Source organism: Taudactylus pleione, unplaced genomic scaffold (assembly GCF_031769625.1).
Source record: "Taudactylus pleione unplaced genomic scaffold, aTauple2 ptg000659l, whole genome shotgun sequence".
NCBI lineage: Eukaryota > Metazoa > Chordata > Amphibia > Anura > Myobatrachidae > Taudactylus > Taudactylus pleione.
In genome coordinates this window covers 172,078-193,376 of record NW_028285061.1, presented here as the reverse complement: position 1 = coordinate 193,376, position 21,299 = coordinate 172,078, and the positions used below count along the sequence as shown (strand labels likewise).

The following is a 21,299-nucleotide window of genomic DNA, read 5'->3' as shown; positions in this document are numbered from 1 at the left end:
GGAAAGGTTCCTGATCGTAAGGATCCAGAATCTCCCCATCATCAGACGTCCCTTCGTCATCCTCATAAGGAGCGGACAGAGACGCCACCGGCCTTTTATGAGGCCGCATCACAGACTCCCCTTGCAACACATCCGACAAGTGCTGTACAGAACTCGTCAGGGAGTTAACCCACGCTGGCTCCTGAGAACCCGGGAGCGGGGAAATAGGGAGACTGTGGGGTACCACCAATTGTCGTGGGAACCCCTGCATGGGTGACGACACCACAGACTGCTGGGACAAACCCATCGGAGTAAACGCGGGCTGCGGAGCTAACTGGCCCACTAAAGCTGTTAACGCCTGAGCGAAACAAGCCCAGGGCGGCTCCTGTACCGGTGCTGTAACCGTAATAGGCCGCGCCATGGACAAACACTGCCGGCAAAGGCCCTCCGCGCTACCCTCCCCCTCCGCTAACGGTACTTTGCACGTGGTACACTGTAGCCGGAGGGGAAAATCACTTTCAGACATTATGGCACCACGTATGTGACCTCTCTCACCAATTAAGTATTAAATAGGCGAGAGACCACCCTGCAGCACCGCACCGCAAGGGCTTTAGCAGAAAGAACAGGGACAGTAATAAAGCTGACAGTTTAGAGAAGAAAAGTTACAGGCAGCGCTAGCACAGTCACATACAATGCAGAGAAATAACAATTCCTGCACTAACAGCGCTGATCACTCAACTACACAGACACAGGGCCTGGTAGGACACAGCGCTGCATACACAGACCTGAGCCACAGCGGAGGAGAGGTATGCGGGGGGACCCAGACCACGATGCTTCCTTCCAGACTTCCAGCAGCGTTCACCATGCTTTGCAGAGAAGATGGCCGCCGAGGAGCAGAGAGAAGCTGGCCTGGGGGAGGAGCGCTGACACAGGACCAGTCAGCACAGTGCAGAGAGGGCTGTGTGCAGCGGGGGAGGCGCCGGCTGTGAGACAGGGAAGGCGCGCTCCCCTGGCATGCATTTAACCCCTGGGACGCCGCAGCGCTACCGCTCTGCTGCGGTCCGCTGTCCCAGGGGGTAGTGGAAGCGCAGGTTGGTCGCCTGGCTCCACGCTGCAGCCAGTCCCCAGGGAGCCCCCTGCCTGGGGACTTAGGACCATGTGATCAGCGGGGACCCACCGCGGGACCCCGCTGCTTACCTCTGTCCCCCTTGAATCCGGCCATGGTCCGGAGCATCTGGGGTCACCGCTAGCTGTGACCCCAGATGCCCACCAGCATCCCCGGATCAGTACCGGCGTTCTGGTACCGGCGGGGTGTAGGGAAGACAGCATGGACGTCAGGACTGACTGTCCATGCTGTTCATCCAGATGTGCAGCCACAGCTGCATGAAGAAAAAGCTTCAGGGGCTCTTCTAGCCCCCACTCCAACAGGTGCACCCGACTCCGGCCGGGCACCAAACTAAACTGGGGTGCCTTGGCCCGGGGGCGGGGTATAGGAGGGGGACCTAGTGCATCCTGGGAGGCTGAAAGCTTAACTCTTTGGTGCCCTGCGACTGACGTCACACCTATACCCCAAGGTATCCTGTGGATACCCTATGGACCCTGAAGTAGAAATATATATATATATATATATATATATATATATATATATATATATATATACATACACACATATATACACACACACACACACACACACACACGTTGAGTCTCCCATATCAGTTATTCCAAAAACCAAAATATTCCAAAAACCGGAATATTTCGGTGCATATGTGAAGTCACTAGTATCAGCGGCCAATGACTAGCAGCGTGGAGCACACGCCAGGCCACCCGCCGGACCCCCAGCGGCAGCCGCCGTACCCCTCGTGACAGCCGCAGCACCCGCCGGACCCCTCGTAATAGCCGCAGCACCCGCCGGACCCCTCGTAATAGCCGCAGCACCCGCCGGACCCTTCCGCCTTACCTGCCGGACCCTTCCGCCTCAGTCGTCGGACCCCTCACGACACCCGCCGGATCCCTGTAGCACCCACCGGACCACCACAACACCCGTGCGACACCTCCGCCGGACACCTGTATCACCCGCCGGACCACCGCAACACATTCCGGACCCACCCGCAGCACACGCCGGGGCCTCCCGTGACACCCGCCGGGCCCCCCCCCCCCCCAGGTATTCCGAAAACCGGAATAATTCAAAATCCGTGTGAATAGAGATTTCTTAGTGGGGTTTTTTTGTGCTTATTTTATAACAAAGTTGTCACGCAAGTTCTGCAGTAGATATAGGTACAGGAAACTAAAATAATAACTGGCCAATTAAGGTCCGTTTATGCATTAGGATAAAGGTCCATGAAGTAAGACCGACATGTCTGTATAAATGTCACCCTTGCTGATCAGGAGCAGTATTTCTCAGATTTCGGTGCCGTTCGGTTGGTATTTTATCTATTAGGGCTCCATCTAGGAGGACTAATGAAGTTCAATTTACACTTCCATCTCAGTGTATGAAGAGACAGCACTTGTAAACGTATACAATGTATGGAATTCATTCAATACGATGTATGGAAAAATAGCATTTTGACTGAACTAGCTGAACTCTGCTTTGCCTATAAAAAGAGACCTTTATTCTCCAATGTCTCAAAGTTATTCCCATGGATCATCTTTTGTCCCATGTGCATTATTGATCGCTACGGATAGTTAGAAGTAGGTACTAATGATTAGATAGTGAGCCGTATAACAGTGTCTGTTTATATTATAAGACACTAATGGAGAAAGGCTTAATGTGAGCGCTTTATGTTTATGTAGTTTAGCAGTAGCTGCTGTGTTGAAATGTCGCTAAACTTACACAGATCGAACATTAAAAATAAATAAAATAAGCTGAACATGCTTTGAGCTCCTCATTATTCTGATCTGAGATTCTTAGATCTATTCTGGAGATTTATACATTACTAATGGATTGCAATTTGATCTGGTCTGAAAAAAAGAATAATGTAAAGTAGATCATTGCAGTCATTTTCACCTGGGATTTCTGATATAGGCTTACTGATCATCTGAAAAGGATTGGCTATTTTGAAACACTTATTGGTTGATTCATCAGTGGTTTAATTTATATGCTGTGTGATTTTTACTTCTGGAGTTAAGCCACCCTGCTAAAGAAATCCAGGTGCGGAGAAATGCGTTGCAACAATTTGTACTCCATGAAAAAAAAGTGTCCAATTAGAGCGATTTATCGATCAGGAAAATAAGCATATTACTGCTTTTATTCCTGAAACTGGGAACACCATAAAAATGCTTAACGAACAAAACATTCAATATGGTGGTGCCATAAGTACTTGGATATCAGCCATTTAGTCAGAAAGTGTTGCACTGCCATATTTCTGCAAGGCCTGTCCCATATACCAAGCCACTGATATGCAACACATGCTTCTTTCCAATGAATGAAAATAACTGAACCACACCAGTAAAGAAAAACTTTGTTCCGAAAAGTGTTTTTTGGTTTAAATTCTCCAATGTTTCATGAAGGCTAAAGAGTAATGGCAGAAGAGCTGTGTTTCCAGGGAAACGTGCTTTCTGCGCGGAGTAAATCCATTTGTGTTAAGCAAAGTACCCCACAACTCACAGCAAGCAACCAGACAATAGCAAAGTACCCCACAACTCACAGCAAGCAACCAGACAATAGCAAAGTACCCCTCAACTCACAGCAAGCAACCAGACAATAGCAAAGTACCCCACAACTCACAGCAAGCAGACAATAGCAAAGTACCCCACAACTCACAGCGAGCAATCAGAAATAGCTCTGACCTATTAGTAAACTACTGGCCAAACACTTTGAAACACCCCATTTTTCGAGTTGTAATTTAAATCTAGGCAGTTTAAGGTCTCAAAGTACCATGAAATTAAAGCATAATAATTGGAGAATAATATATATATATATATATATATAAAAAATTTTGATTAAATTTTAGTTAAACAATTTTAAAGTAGTCGACTCTTGTAGAGAACTGCCAAACACACTTCTGTTATTCTTACTACAATAGGAATCAAATATCGTTCAGGAAGTCCTTCCCAACACTGCTGCAGAAGTTCCCACAAATGTGCTATACTTATACTGCATTGTTTTCACACTTATGTACAGTTCTTCCCAAACCAATTCGATGGGATCTAAGCATAGAGACTGTATATGTAAGATTCTAAGGAGAAAAAAGGAACTGTCCTAGACTGGCACACAAAACACAAGGACTTTTGAGATACTATTAACACTGCTATTAAGCACGATCTTTAAATCAGTTGCTACCTGTTCCTCCCTTGGCAAAATATATACTATTGAAATTATAACCAGTTTGTTTTTAGTATGAATGAACAATAATTACAGAGTGCCCCGATTGTACTCCTGAGCTGGTTGTTATACACGGCAATGTGCCATTAGATCACAAATACCCTTTGAGGTTTATATATGCACCACTCAAACACTATGTGCATTTAAGTAATGACCCACACTATGAGGACTAAAGGAATATTCTACATACAGCAGTATGCTGACTTGTGCCTCAAATTAATAGGAATCTGCTTCAGTATATTATAATAAGTGGACACAATGTATCCCATCAATAAATGTTGCTACAACAGGAAACATTACAGCTAGAAACTATCTACCGTACTCCTTGGAACTTATCAGTATGATATTAGAACTAGAGTCAGATAATTGTTAAGACTGACACAGATTGATTATATAGACATAGAAGTAGACCATTTAATACCTGTAATTCTTTTACAGCAGCTACTTAAAAGGAGGGGATAATCTATTGCCACTTTCTAGCATACCCTCATTTATTGGTACACCCCAGAAACTATACTATGAGTACCTTAATGTACCAAGGATATTCTAAGGGTAATACACCAATGATCGTTAAATATTGGGCATAAGAGCTGGATCATTGCCAGATTTTCTCTGCTTAGAATTTCTCCTATTTTACCTACGGTTTGAATTTAATTTACCATAAAGGGATACTTTGTCTAGGCACTATAAATAAGTGTTAACCCATGATACTCCTTAGTCACATTTGAACGTTCTGTCAGTTAAGATTTCCTACATGTGGATTAATTACGAGATTCATAGATACTCATGGCAGTACATAATAAATATAAGACTTATGGTGCGTACACACTGGGCGATAAAGTGGACGACTGAACGATAACGATATCGTTATAGTTCAGTCGTCCACTTTATCGTCCATTTTTAACACCAAAAAGATGAACGATGACGCGCGTTCCCGCGGGTCGTTCGTCATCATCGTTCATCGGGCTGACATGCAGGCCAACCGGACGATCTCGTCAGGTTGCTGCATGTCAGAGAATGGGGGAGAGAGCCCGGCGCTGAACGATATCGTTAATGATATCGTTCAGCGGTTGTGCTCAATGTCATGAACGACATTGAGCACAGCCTGCCGGGGACACCACCACACGATATCGCTCAGGGAGCATATCGTGTAGTGTGTACCCACCATAAGACAGCAGCATACAGTGTGCCAGCGGTCATTTTAGTCTTTTTTCACTTTTCCCACTTAAGGCCGTATTCAGAGGCGAAAAGTCAGAATCCGCGAAAAAGTATCGCGGATGTCGTCATTTTGCCAGGCGGAAAGTTTCTGCCATATTCAAATTTAAAGACTTTTCGCGTACGCGTAAAGTCAATGCAATGTAATTGGCGGGAAAGTTTCGCCTATGAATAGCAGGCGGAAAAAAGCGCAGAATTGAAGTTTTGGGATGCAAACTTCGGGTAACCCCCCTGCACCCTTGGGACAGTCCACCAAAGGCTAAACTGTAAAAAAAAAAAAAAAAAACTTTAGAACACCCCAAAAAAGTACTTTCATTTGGGGCGGCAAAAAAGTTAAAAGTTGGAGGACAAACTTTAAAACTAGCGAAAGAGACTTCTGGGGGGTCCCCAAGTATGGGGCAGGTGTTTTTTTGACTGCAGGTGCTTGCGGAAGGTGGATTTTTTACGCGATTTAAAAATTCACTTTAGCAACTTAAAAATATGCTAGCACCCATTTCAGAGTACTCCAAATTTGCTGGGAGTAGTGGTTTCACAAAAAAATACTGCGTAATGCTATTCTTCACCACTTGTGTTAATGCGCTAATTGGCACCAATTGTCACAACTTAAGTACCCCAAAATATCTTCAATTAGGGCTAATCGGGGGCATCTATAGTGATCACCAATGTTAGTTCATCTTTTGGGGGTGTCAGGCTGAGTTCCCCATTTTTTACAGGACTTTGCCTGTTTGTTTCGCCGGGTGCCGTTTTCGCCTCCTTTCTAATTGAATACAGCGAATAGCGGGAGCGCGCCCGATACTTTTTCACATGCAAAACACGCGAAGAGTCCGGCATGCGAAAAAGTATCGCGGGTGCGAAACTAATTGAACACGGCCCTTAGTTCTCACTATTTCTGAATTCCTAGATTTTAATATTTCACTGAACAAGGTTTTTAAATTAATAAAGGTTATATTATATAATATATTATATTAACGACCCGTGCTAAACCCTGCAAGCTAGCCGGATCGGATTCCTGGGTCAGTTCTTTTTTTCTCCTTAGAATCTTACATATATGGGCTCCCATGTTGTCAGTTTATAAATCAATAGCAGGTTATCGCTTAGCTTTGTACTTTTTCAGGAAATTTACTGTATTGCTTAAATTTCAACTGGAAAAAAAGGGGGTGTCCTAAAACTTTAGACCAATCGTGTACAGACACAATTAAACAGTAAAGGTATGCTATGTCTTACAGTAGCTTACGGGCTTAAAATTACTATTATTGTGTAACTGCAGCGATCACCAAACTTTCAGGGGGCCCCATCTATAACAATAATTAAGCATAAATCCAAAAAGAAATGCAAGTTGCTTTCCCTTTAAAGGACGAGCATCCAGTTCACAAGAAGAAGCCCCTATTACTCAGACGTCTTATGCTGCAAATAAACATGTAACAATACCAGAGGTCTACTTGCCTTTGTCGCTGAAGGTGTCGCGGGGAAGAGGGTTCATGTCCTTGGGGTTTGTCAGCAGTCACGTTGTGCTGAGGTACTGACTGTGTAGATGGTCCTTGCTTAGCACCAACTATGGTATTGGCCTATAAAGAAAACAATCATTTGGTTTTTAGTGTGACCGTAATGCCACAAAAAAAAAGTAATACCAAACAAGAAAGGCATTTTTTTATTTTATGTGTTACACAATCAGAGAGGACATAACTACTGCACACAAGGTGCAAACATACAGATACAATTAAGTATTTATAACCAAAGAGCTACTCAAAATTAAATACATTGAATAAATGATTTGTGCAGCAAAGTATGTATGAACCCTAAAGGAATTTAAACTTCCCAGAGAATGAAATGTAATTGACAGAGATTGGAAGAGTGTCCTTCAACACACAGTTACAGCTATAGCGGCTAGTTAGGGCTATTTCACACTGATCCATCATTAGTACAAATACATGGCCCAGATCTGACGCTATGGCAAATCACACCAAAGTAGGTAAACCAGTAAGCATTTCTGTAATAAATGACTAAGGACGTGTGAGTAGGGGAAAGTGCCGTTGAAGATTACGCAAGAAAACTGCACAAGGATAAATCACAATTTTGTCATTGCAAAAAGCTTCTGACTAATTTTAAAATTATAATAGGAGCTTCCATTAAAAAAAGGCACACCCGGAACTCTGATAGATCTATAAAACACATTATATACACTTTTTTTTTTGTTTTCTTCCCCTTTTTAAAGAAAAGAACAAAAAAGTAGAAGGACCCAGATGTAGAAAAGTGCTTACTGCCTCATCTCTTCCAATGGCTACAGGCAATGGGTGACTATATAACCACTGGACTAAAGAAATGCAGTTTTGTTTTAAGGCGGTTTACACTTTAAAGGCAGTCATTACCTTTGGCTGTGAAGTTATGGGTGTTGCGTTTATCAAGGGCTTGTGAGGAACGGTGTTAGTCTGTGGTGTGCTGATCCGGGGAGATACATAGGATCTTGGGGATGAGGCATCCGATGTCAAGGACATAGGAGACTGATTAGATTGTGTTGCTGAAGGAGGGGGGAAAAAAAATACAAAAAATACAGCTTTAAAATGAGAGGCAGAGACCAATTTATAAAGTTATTGCAAATTGTACAGCTTATCTGAATGACGTCCATATAATAACTTGGGAACATAAAGCCAGAACAGCACACTCACAATTTACACGTATTTGTTTAAATCAAGTGATGGTAATTGTTTAAGTTTACCACAGTGACTGGCAGACTCACTCACCTTGTGCGGATAGCTGAGCAACTTGGGAGATTAAAGAAGTAATGTTGAAAGCAGAGGGCCCAGCCGTAATGATCTTGTGAAGTATAGACTGTAAAGAAGCTTGTGTCACAGCAGCTGTAAGAACTGACACCAATACATTCAATTAGACATTTGTGAATATAGAAGAAAAAAAACAAAACACATATATACACACACTAATAGATAGGATAGATAGATATATACTATCTATCTAGAAAGTAGAAACTCAATTGTTGTTTTTTTTTCGCCCGACGACGTTATTAAATTGTTGCCCTGATCGGACACAAGTGCTGCAGGTGCCAAGATTTCAGCTTGCACCATCAGTGGTGGTGAGAGGAAATGGTCAAAAAGTTGGCCGCTCTACACGGTACTTTAGATGAGTTTAGCCACTTTACGCGGCTAAACCTGGTGCATTTGGGCGTTACTACTGCAGTACTAGCGCACAATCAGAGGAACATTTGAATAGCTCTGTTGGGTGCCCATTACCAACAGGCGCCCACAAAACAACTGAAGGAACTGCTACATTGGAATGTTATATATATAAATCTAATTCTTGCTCAACTTATTAAAACTTGGTTATACAAAGTTTTACATTATGGCTGGAAACCATCTATAAAGGATATCTAAAGCAAAATAAAGTCAATTACTTTGGGGAAAATTAAATTGTTGGCACGGTCAGAGCAATTTAATTGTTGCTCCACTCAGGTGTGAACAGCCACCGGCTGAGGAGGCGAACAGAAATGTGCAAAAAGTCTGTGGCTAAAACCTGTCTGATTGGGCACAACAAGCGCAATAATTAATGGCTACCCAAAACAAATTAATTGCTACATTGGGTGCCCATTAATTATCGCAGCACCCAAAACAACTGAATCACCCCCTTGTGACAAACTAATTTGAGAATTGCATATTAAAAAAAAACAAACACACACACACACACACATTTGGGGAGAAATTCACTAACAATATTAATAAATGACATAGGTAGGGAAAGCTTTAATGCTCATATAGTGAAGTCTAGTGTTAGGACTTCTATCTAAACTTGTTGTGACATCACTAGCCATTAAATAGCTGGTCTCTGCTGCTCCTGAGGTCCTTTCAACAGCCGGCACATGTTAAGTCACAGGAATTTGCTGTGCATACACATGGGAGGCAGAATAGAGATATGTTACTATGTACTGCCCAAATACTGTAGATAGCCAAGTTAGTTTTACATGAATAGTAACCTTAATGGGGACCTGTCAAATCATTTTACAACACAGTAAAAAGCTTACAAGCCTTTTCAGGATGAGAACATTTTTTATTTGCATACTACATAGTGCAGATAAAATGCATCTTATGTGGCCAACCACAGAAAGTTTTCACCTTATATGTTGTGTTAAATACAGTCTATCAATTGCAAATTGTTAAAAAAAAAAAAAAAAAAAAAGCCTGCTGTACTGCAGCTACCAGCCACAGAAGTGGAATAACAAGAGATATGGTAAGAACTTACCTTTGTTATCTGTTTCTACGAAGTCCATAGGGTCCACAGGGTTGACCTTGGGGTATAGCTGGATCTGGATCCATGGGCACCACGCAGTTAAAGCTTTAGCTGCTCCCAGGATGCACTTGGGTCCGTCCTCCTCTACACCTCGCCCCCGGCCACAGGCACCTCAGTTGGTAAGCAGCCAAGGCCGGAGGAGGAGACTAAACAGAGAGAAGGAAGACTGGAACACACAAGAAACCATACTCACAGAAATGGGAGACGGAAAACCGGTGACCAGCCACACAGCCCATTTGAAGCCAGGTGCGTCAGGGCGGGCGCCCTGTGGACCCTATGGACTTCGTAGAAACAGAGATAACAAAGGTAAGTTCTTACCATATCTCTTGTTTTCTACTTCAGGGTCCATAGGGGGTCCACAGGGTTGACCTTGGGGATGTCCCAAAGCAGTACAACTAAGGGCGGGGACGCTCCTGTGCTGAAAGGAGTACCCGGCGCCCAAAGGATGCATCCTGAGAGGCAAAGGTGTCAAACGCATAGAACCTCAAAAACGTTTGAATTGAAGACCAAGTGGCCGCCTTACACAGCTGAACAGCAGAAGCGCCACGTCTAGCAGCCCAAGAGGGACCCACAGAACGAGTGGAATGAGCCTTAACAGAGGCTGGCACAGGTAAGCCCTCCTGTGCATAAGCCTCACAAATAACGGAACGAAGCCAACGGGCTAACGTTTGTTTGTTGGCAGGCCAACCCCTCTTGTGAAAACCAAAGAGGATAAACAAGGAATCAGACTTCCTAACCGAAGCCGTCCGGTCTACATAAATTCTAAGCGCCCGGACCACATCTAAGGAAGTCTCACCAGCTGAAAGATCAGGGGACTGAAAAGCTGGCACAACAAGTTCCTGATTAATATGGAACTTCGAGACCACTTTGGGCAAAAACTCAGGACGAGTGCGGAGCACCGCTCTGTCCTGGTGAAAAATCAGGAAAGGAGGGCGACAGGAAAGCACCCCCAATTCAGACACCCTCCTGGCCGAAGCAATTGCCAGGAGAAAAACCGTCTTAAATGTCAGCCACTTGAGCTCCACCGCCTCAAAAGGCTCAAACGGAGGACCCTGCAGGACCCGTAGCACCACCGCCAAGTCCCAAGGAGCAACAGGAGGCACAAAGGGAGGCTGGATCCTGAGAACACCTTGGAAAAAGGTGTGAACGTCTGGTAGTATTGCAATCCGCCGTTGAAACCACACGGACAAGGCGGACACATGAACCTTCAGAGATGCAAGGCGTAAGCCGAGATCCAATCCTGACTGAAGAAATTCCAAGATCCTAGAAACTCGGAACACCTGAGGATCATAAAGTCTGGACTCACACCACTGAAAGTAAGTGTGCCACACTCTGTGATAAATCCGTGCTGAAGCAGGCTTGCGTGCCCTGAGCATCGTACCAATAACCGAACTGGAGAAGCCCCGAGACCTCAAGACGGCTGTCTCAAGAGCCACGCCGTCAAAGACAGCCGACCCAGATCCGGGTAAAGGCAGGGCCCCTGAGACAACAGGTCCCGACGTTGAGGAAGAAGGTACGGAGCGTCGATGGAGAGGCTCCTGAGATCGGAGTACCAAGGACGTCTGGGCCACGCCGGAGCTATCAGCACGAGCATGCCGCCGTCCTGCTTGAATTTCCGCAGAACCCGAGGAAGCAGGGATATCGGAGGAAACAGATACGCCAGGTGAAACGTCCATGTCACCGACAGCGCGTCCACCAGACTTGCACCTGCGTCTCTTGTCCTTGACCCGTAAACGGGCAACTTGTGATTGTGACGGGAGGCCATCAAGTCCAGCTCCGGCAGTCCCCACCTGTCCACGAGTAGCTGAAACACCTCTGGGTGAAGCGACCATTCCCCGGGATGCACGTCGTGACGGCTGAGGAAGTCCGCCTCCCAATTGAGGACTCCGGGGATGAAGACCGCCGAGATCGCTGGAATGTGACCCTCCGCCCAAGACAGGATACGAGACACCTCCGACATCGCTGCCTGACTGCGAGTTCCGCCTTGGTGATTGATATACGCCACCGTGGTGGCGTTGTCGGACTGCACCTGTACCGCCCTTCCGTGAAGAGCGGGGCCGGACGACTGCAGGGCCTTGTATACTGCCCGCAGTTCCAGGATGTTGATGGGGAGAAGTGCTTCTTCCGCTGACCAACGACCCTGAAGCGACAAAGAGCCGGTCACTGCCCCCCAACCCCGGAGACTGGCATCCGTCGTGAGCAGGACCCAGTCCGGGATCCAAAATGGGCGCCCCTCGACCAGATGAGCTGTCTGAAGCCAGCAAGCCAAAGATAGCCGAACGTCCGGAGACAACACCAGCACCTGAGAGCGGATCCGGTGAGGTAACCCGTTCCATTCTGATAGAATCAGCCCCTGCAGGGGCCGGGAATGGAACTGGGCAAATTCCACCATGTCGAATGTCGACACCATGGACCCCAGAACTCTCATAGCCGAATGGACCGACAGGCGGCAACGGCTCAGGCAACTGCGTATCCGCAGCTGTAGGGAGGCGACCTTCTCCGGAGTCAGGAAGATCCTTTGCTGACGCGAATCCAGCAGGGCTCCCAAATGAACCATCCGCTGTGATGGAATCAGAGAGGACTTTTTCCAATTTATCAACCACTCGTGTGCTTGCAGGCAAGCGATCGTCAGGTGGAGATGTTGAAGCAGTACCTCCGGGGAGCTCGCCAGCAACAGGAGGTCGTCCAGGTACGGCAGCAGCCGTACATTCTGGTTCCGAAGATGTGCGGCCATGACCGCCATAATCTTCGTGAACACCCTCGGTGCCGTGGAGAGACCAAAGGGTAGCGCCCGGAACTGATAGTGGTGTTGAAGGATAGCGAACCTCAGATACCGCTAGTGTGAAGATGCTATCGGAACATGGAGGTAGGCGTCCTGGATGTCCAGGGACACCATGTAATCCCCCGGTTCCATCGCCAGAATGATGGAACATAACGTTTCCATCCTGAACTTGGGAACTCTGAGGAATTTGTTCAGAGACTTCAAGTTGAGGATAGGGCGATGAGAACCATTGGGTTTCTGCACCAGAAACAGAGACGAATAATACCCCGTCCCTCGTTGTGATAGAGGAACGGGAACAATGACCCCTGCTTTCAGCAAGGACTCTATAGCCTCCTGAACCTGTAACGCCTTGGTCTTGTCCTGAGAAGGACTTGTGCAGAAAAACTGGTGGGGTGGTCTGTGCCGAAAAGACAGGGCGTACCCCTGGGAGACCACTTCTCGAACCCAGGCATCCGTGGTGGTATTGTGCCAGCACTGGGCAAATAGAAGAAGTCGGCCTCCCACTCTGAGGTCCCCCAGAGGGAGGCCCGTCCCATCAGGCCGCAGGTTTATCTTCCTGCTTGGAAGAAGGGCGCCGAGCACTCCAGGCTTGCTTCTTGGGTTTAGAGGCCGTCTTACTCGCAGACTGTCTCGGGAAGGACTGACCTTTCGCCCTACCCTGAACCCGAAAGGAACGAAAAGCCGAACTCCGAACCTTAGCAGGCAGTGCCGCCGAAGGGAAGAAGGCCGACTTGGATTTAGCCAGGGTGTCCACTATTTTGTCCAAGTCCGGACCAAATAGTAATTCCCCATTGAAAGGTAAGGCCTCCAGACCTTTCTTTGAATCAGAGTCCGCTCTCCAGGACCGCAACCATAAGGATCGGCGGGCAGACACCGCTGCAGCCGATACCCGCGAGGTCAGCAGACTAGCATCTAAAGAAGCTTCTCCAATGTAAGAAGCAGCGTCCCTCATTTGTCCCAACAACGCCCGCTGGACATCCGGAGCGTCGTCCGGGAAGGTATCTTCCAATGCATTGGCCCACCCCTCAATGGCCTTTGCCACCCAGGAAATGGCCATGGACGGTCGGGCCACCGCCCCGGAGAGGGAGTAAATAGACTTTAAGCAAGTCTCAACTTTCCTGTCCGTGGGATCCTTCAGCGAGGATATCGACGGTAATGGTAAGGTGGCGCCCCGAGTTAAACGGGTGACATGGGAATCCACCGCCGGTGGAGTTTCCCATTTTTTACAATGTGCCTCTGGGAAGGGGTAATTAGAAGCCAACCGCTTCTGAGGAAGGAATCTCTTACTGGGCGCCTGCCAAGCTACCGCCATATGATCCGTCAACTGATCCGACAGGGGAAACACCGCAGAAGCCACCTTAGTTTTTTTGAAACTAGGAAACTTCGACTTAGGAAGCGGTGCCTCATCCTCTATAAGAAGAATAGCTCGCACCGCCCTAACTAGTGCTCGCACATTAATGGACGACTTGGTATCCATTTCCTGGACCGAGGCGTCCGAGTCAGTGTCATCAGGGACCTCCCCATCATCTGAGGAACCCTCTGAGTCCGATACCTGAGCAGCCCGTGTCATGAGTGGGCGTTTTGAAATCCTAGAAGGCATGTCAGTCTGCAACATTGACTGAAAAGCCGAGGAAGCGGCCGCCAAATTTTGCACAGAGTTGGAGAGCACATCCACCTAGGGTGGAGGAGTCACCATAGGGGCCTGAAAAGGTACCACAGGCTGCTGCAGCACAGGGGAAGCCTGTATATACATAGGCAACCCCGCATAGGGACCCACCGACTGAGACCCAGGAGGACTCCGCAATAACTGCGGGACACCCGGGGAATGGGGGATGGTCGGCTGGGGCAACGCCCTAGTAGGGAGAGCAGTCGGGACCGACAGACGGTCCGCAATAGACACCAGCACTTGAGAAAACATCGCCCACGGTGGTTCCTGCGCCAGAGAAGGTCTGGATGGGCCAGGAGCCACCTGGCATCGACTACACAGGCCATCCTGTGACAAATCCTCCCTATCTACTCCTGCAGAACAGCGTCCGCAGGAGGCCAACACCGGAGCCACTGAGCGCTCAACCTCCTCGTCTGACATGACAGAATATATTATATATCTGGCACCAGGGTAGAAGTAAAACGCACTCACCGGTGTGCTGAACAACAGCCCACAATATGGCACTGAGTAGCACACAACTGTATGTGACGGACCTCACAAATACGTGATCTATATAAGTGAGGTCAGTAGAAACGCCCCTCCCCCACACACCTGTAGGGCTTGTAGAAGAAGTAAAGGGATAGGTATAAGCTGACAGTAAGTAGAAAATAAGCACAGACAGGCAGCACTAGCAAAAGTCACATACCATGCAGGAAGATATACTCACTGCACCTTTACACTACAATCAACCTGCCCAGATTCAGTGTCTGGGAGGGCTATAGTGCTGTGTACGCTATCCTTAATCAAGGGAGAGGTACACAGGGGTACCGGTCCGCGTGCTCCCTGAAGATCTGCGCTGCCACTGTGAGAAAATGGCCGCTGGAGACCTCAGAGGAGGAGTGGCCGAGGAATCTGCAGCTCAGCGACGCCAGACTCCGTGTTGAAAGGCGCGCTGAGCTGAGGGGAGGAGCCGCTGACAGGGAAGGCTTCCTCCCCTGGCTAGCATATTAACCCCAGGGCTGCAGGCTTCCCGCTTGCCATATATCCCTGGTGGTCTAGTGGTCCCACGGGTTATTCCTCCTCAGAGGGGGAGCCCGCCGCCACCGCTAGCGGCCCCGGGTCTGTCCCCTAGGACCGGGGGCAAAGGACTGCATGTGCAGGCAAAACCTGCGAGCCGCCGCTAATCGGCGACTCGCGGCTTACCTTGTCCCCGGCGACTCCGGCAGCAGTCCAGGGAGGAACCCAGAGTCCGGCTAGTACGGACTCTGGCCTCCCGCCGCGATCCCCAGTGCAGTACTGGCGTCGCGGCGCCAGCGGGGAAGGAGAGCGGCAGCGTGGGCGTCTGCATAGACAGCCCGTCACTGCCACACTAGAGCCTCTGTTGTAAAATAAAAATCTAACAGGCTCTTTTTTTTTTTTTTTTTTTTTAAATAAAAATAGAAAGCTTTTTGGGGGCTGCTCCTGCAGCCCCCCTGCGCAGGTGACCCGACTCCGGCCGGGCACCAACTCAAACTGAGGTGCTGTGGCCGGGGGCGGGGTATAGAGGAGGACGGACCCAAGTGCATCCTGGGAGCAGCTAAAGCTTTAACTGCGTGGTGCCCATGGATCCAGATCCAGCTATACCCCAAGGTCAACCCTGTGGACCCCCTATGGACCCTGAAGTAGAAATACCTTTAAGCCAAAACCACATGTGCAAACTAGAAACAAATACAGTTTTGCTCTTAAACTACAGTTATACTTCAATGTTAAAGTGGAAGAAATGATCAACATTAAATTATTCATGAAAAAAAAAAAAAATCAGGATGATTAACTAATTTGATAAGCACCTAATCTGCAGCTACAGATAGAGAAGACAGGAATAGAGATCAAACAATTACGGAAACCATTTGGCCACAAGGTGGCAGCAAACAGTGCAGAACCATTTCTAGTAACATGAATACAATTCTGAAAATTTTCATTTGAATCTGCCAAATGTATCAAAAAAGATTTGCAGTAAATAAAACAGAAGAGGGACGTCAGAGAAGTGGGAATGGACAAAGTAACACCACACACTGATCAGGCACTTACAGGGAGAAGAGGGAGAAGGTCAAACAATTACAATTTTACATAGCATTTCAATCATGCAGATTTGGAAATATAACAAAGCAGACCAAGAGGGTGTGTGCCCAATAACTGAATGCTTTGTGGCCACCCTTTCCCCATTATTGAGTGTATTTGCAGCATGGGAGCAGGGGGCGACGGCTCAGTTATAGTAAATGGTGAAGGACAGCTATGGGGATTTAAGATTTGTGCAGCAACAGCTTCATGTTTCCAGTCTCTGCTTTCAGCTGCCACTAATCATTGCAACAGTGACAACTATGCAGAAATGACAGTCACCAAACCCGGTTATTATTGATGACTGATGATGCTGTCCCTTCAGCAGCTACAATGGTTATTCCACTAGCTGACAGATCAGGTTTTCTCCATGCTGGAGACAAAGAAAATATGTCCGTGCCCTAATGAGCTTATACATCTGCTCTAACTTGTTCGTTCATTATCAACTCAATATACAGGGCTTTATTACAGCACTATTTTATATGCAAGATATTAAGTAGTGTCATTCTCTATAAAATGTACATAACACCTGCTCTGTAGACTCAATGATCTCAAGACTTTAAGTCAACATGTTACGATCATATAGGATAACATTCTACATAGAGCCAACATACTTTGCAGAACTACAGTAGGGAACCACCGCAGTAGTAAAGCAGCTTTGGGTATAAGATAGTACTAAGGAAACCCTTTTTGCAAACACACTATAGCAGGGCTCGACAAAACCCAGGGGCCAGGTCACCATAGCGACCAGATTTGGTAGCCTGGCGACCAGATTTTCAGCATCCCCGGGCCCTGTAGTCCAGCCCGCAAGCGCGGTCCACACTAAAGAGTAACACACACAGCCGCCAGCGGCCGCTGTATGTTTGTTATAGCAGCCAATGAGAGTCTGTCAGACTCATTGGCTGCTGCGTCGTTCTCGTTCATCCTGGCTCATAGGTTTTAGAAAGATTTGTTAAGATCTGCCTATAGAGCCACCTGTACTTTCCTGAATAATCAGAGGGTTCTTTACTTAAAGCAATCTACACAACTCACATCTGTGGCTGTCCAAGCCTTGCTAGTGTAGCACACATCCAACGTGCGCAGCACTTCCCAAACTCCTTTCTTAAAGCACCTTAACAGTCCAGGCTGTAAGGATATCCAAGCTTAAACACAGGTGACAATTACTCTCTCAGTCAGTGGGATTTCACCATCTACTCAAGCATGAAAATCATTAAAGCCTGGGGCATTGGGGGGGGGGGGGGGGGGGAGGAGATTGAGGACAAATGTTGGGAAACCCTAATCTTATGAAGGTAAAGCCAGTATTTGACACAAATGTTTTAGATTACAACAAAAAAGGGTCCACCGAGCACGTACTCTGCAGCAGGCCCTTCTATTAGGAGGGAGCCATGTCTCTATGCAGGTAGCTTTGCAGAGATGCAGTGTGGGTTCATTAATAATGGCAGGGCCAGCCAGTCATGTCATAGCGCTGCTTATGTGACATGCTTCAGCTTTTTGACCCTTCAAACTCAATAGGTCCTAATGCAGAAAAAGCTTCAGCTAGCCAATAAAGTGGGAAGGGAATACTACATCTGTCCTCATAGACTATGGGCGGAATTCAATAGTTTGAACCCCCCTTCAAGCCCAACAGAGCTGTTCAATTGTTGCTCCCTTCAGGCACGATCACCTGCCGGCATTTCAGCTCGTACCCCCTGGGGTGTGCGAGCTGGAATACACAAAAAGTAGCCGTTTGGGCACCGTAACGCCACTTTTTTGCGATTGCGCCCGGCACTTTGGTCGGGTGTAGCTGTTATGACCTCTATGGGAGCGATCATCAAATAAATATTGCCCCGCAATCTCTCGTCACTTTAAACGGGCAGTCGGGCGCACCTTCTCGTGCGCCAGTTCCGATGCAACCCAGCTTACGCAAGGTGTATTTTTCGGCTGAAAATGCATCTTAGTTGCAATGTGACAAAACCACTTTACAAGACTGCGCCGATTAATTTGATATGTGACTCTTGTAAAGTTGTTTGCAACGGAGTTTGAATCTGTATCTGAAGTGAAGGCCTTTCTTGCACAAGTTCAGTTGTGCTTTGTATACAGAGTCACTCAGTCATACACAGATATACAAGTGTTGCATATCAAATTAATCAGAGCAGGCTCTTGAAGCCGTTTACTGCATCTGATTGCAACAAACGGGTATTCAATATGGAGCGAAAAGTCATTTTTTGCGATAATTTCGCACAGATGACATCATTTTCGCTGGTTTTGGTATTACACCGTATTCAATTTCAAAGACTTTTCGCAGGTTTGAAAAGTCTTTGAAAAAAAAAAACGGGGATAACTTTTTACCACTGAATAGGTGGCCAAAAAAAGTGCAGAATTGGGGTTTAGGGGTGCATTCTTAAAAAAAAAAAAAAAAAAAATAGGCTGCATCCCTGGGCATGCCATTTTAAAATAAACACTCAAAAAAAAAAAAAAAGTAAAAAAAAAATAGGGACACCCCAAAAAAATTTTAAATTTGGGGTAACAAAAAAAAAAAAAAAAAAAAAATAATGGGAAAAGAAAAAAATGTTTAGAAATAGGGAAATAGGTTCAGGGCTATTCTGCAAGTATGCGGCAGGTGTATTCTAGACTAGGCTATTAACGAAAGGTGCATATTTGCAGAATTTTTAAAAAAAGGCTTTAGGGACTTAAAAATATGCTAATACCCATTTTCATGTACCCCAAAGTTGATGGGACCACTTAAAAAAAACAACTTTAAGTGCTCTTATGCATCACTTCAATGTCGGGAAAAAACACCTGCTGCGGCTAGTTAAATCCCCGACTTTCATTTGCAGGCTAAAACTGGGGTACCCATAGTGATCCCCCATGTTTTTACAACTTTAGGGGGGGTCCTACAATTTATTCCAGGAAAATTTTGTTTTTTTACGCAGATCCCACTTCGCAGGTTCCCGTTTTCGTAGCTTTCATTTTGAATACGGGGATAAAGCGGGCGCGCGCCCGATACTTTATCCCTGGAAAATCTCCGATGTGGAGCGAAAAGTCCAGCACGGACTTTTCGCTCCCATATTGAATACCCCTGAAAGAGGCTGGGAGCAGCTCACACCAGGCGTCTGGTGCTGCATTATGCTAGGACACAGCTGCATACCATTTATCACATCTGCAAAAGGTTGAGGAGGCTGCATGCAACTTGGGACGGCGGATATACACACAACTGTTAAATTGATTTAAAAGGGGTGATTAATTTGTTTTTTGGGCACCCAAATGCAATGGGGACGTGTGTGTGCCCAAAAGCACAGGGTATAGTCGCGTTAAGCAGCTAACCCCATCAAAAGTCCTGCTTTGGGTGCCCAAACAACCGACTTAATGCACATTGCTGCCTGCTACATGAGGCGGCTGCAAGCAGATGTGTAACCTGCAGCTATCTGTGCCCGAACGGAGCAAAGATTCAATTGCCCTGTCAGGCGCCCATTAGTATAGGCACCCTATTAAACCACCCCCTAGACCAAGATTCAAAAAAATAAAATAAGTTTACACTGATTATTAAACAGAAAACCCCTCACTGAACTTTGTCATAATAGTCTCAATCTCAAAGTAGTACCTGAGTGCACACATATAAAGCAAAGATCACAATCAGCCTGATCAAGAGTTCTTAGAACCAATACTGTTAGTTTAAAATGTAACCTATGCAAGAACTGTAAAATCTGTACAACCAAACAGCCTACATACCATCTATGGCTCGTCCATTAAACTATATTGCAATTGTGGCATACTAAAGCAATGTCCTTTTCACATCTTGCATAATTACCTTATATCCCAAAAGAACAAATACACACAGCATTGTTTACTAGAACAAATACCAGGGGCACGGTCCGAGAGGTTCACCCAATGTGTTCAGTTGGCAACACCAGCATCCCCATTGTGTCTTGCTATGGTCACAGAACACTGGCATCTTTAGGTTACAACAGTGATCAATGCTACTACTCAATAGTCTGCCCTAAACATTGAGAAAAATTCTTTACCTTCATTAATTTTGGAGATATCCACATTAGAATTGTTAATCTGCAGAGTGGCTTGCAAGGCAGGAAGCAGCTGTCGCAGGAGATTGGGGTCCTGCAGTATTGGAGGAATAGGTGATTGTGGCACCGGTGATACAGGGACTGTAGATGAGGAGGAGGAGGAAGAGGGAGGAGCAGAAGAGGGGATTAGTCCAGGAGCAGATGACGTGGAGGGAGTTGTACAGGATGGTTTATCAGTAGATGACGATTCTGAAAGTAAGAACAACACACTTAATATACAAGATATAAAACAAAGCAATAAAAGATGGCTATCACAGTTTATACAGATTAGACATTAAAGAGTATAAGGTGTTCAGCTACAGGTTAAGGGGTTTGTTTCAACAAACACAAATTATATGGATACAGTAATAACTACTCAACTCTGGATAGAACGCAGACTGTTTGTGTATATGGCTAGCTGGACACACACTATTCTCAAAAGCAAAACATAAACACAACCTTAATGTATTAAAGTGCAAGTAAGCCTACCTTTGAGACGCTCAAAGGAAATTTTATATACATCATACCTAAACCAATGTTATGCCACGTATCAGTTTATAAATGTCATGATATAAATGGAGGTATCCATTGCTGGACCCTGGCTGCAATTTTTTTTATTACTACATAGGTAACTAACAAGGTAGACTTTATATTGGATTGGTGGATTTGTCCCCACATTATGAACAGGATCAGTGTTAGGTGCTTACCATATAATACCTTCCCAGAGATATTCAATGCACCGCGAGGTTTACACAAATGGAAAGTTAAGTCTGAGAATGACTGTTCTCGCGACTAAAGTGCTGGGCGCGAGGCTCGCAGCCGGCACAGTAGTCAGATTTGTCCTCGCACCCTCTAGAGGGTGCAAGGAGAATTAGTCAGGCTAAACAGCGCACTGAATTGAACAGCTCCAGGAGCTCCCTCCCAACGCTA

The 21,299-nt window shown here is 46.3% G+C and overlaps 1 protein-coding gene across 3 annotated transcripts in view; it reads right to left on the bottom strand.

Annotated features, from left to right (window-relative positions):
* WAC (WW domain containing adaptor with coiled-coil) overlaps positions 1 to 21,299 on the bottom strand; it is a 111,856-nt gene that overhangs the window by 10,886 nt on the left and 79,671 nt on the right. For all 3 annotated transcript variants that reach the window (XM_088455538.1, XM_088455540.1, XM_088455539.1), the window contains 4 exons: positions 20,334 to 20,579; positions 8,257 to 8,379; positions 7,885 to 8,033; positions 6,962 to 7,083 (listed from right to left, as the gene is read on the bottom strand). In XM_088455538.1, the coding sequence (XP_088311664.1) occupies positions 6,962 to 7,083; positions 7,885 to 8,033; positions 8,257 to 8,379; positions 20,334 to 20,579 (640 nt within the window). The remainder of the gene's footprint in view (positions 1 to 6,961; positions 7,084 to 7,884; positions 8,034 to 8,256; positions 8,380 to 20,333; positions 20,580 to 21,299) is intronic.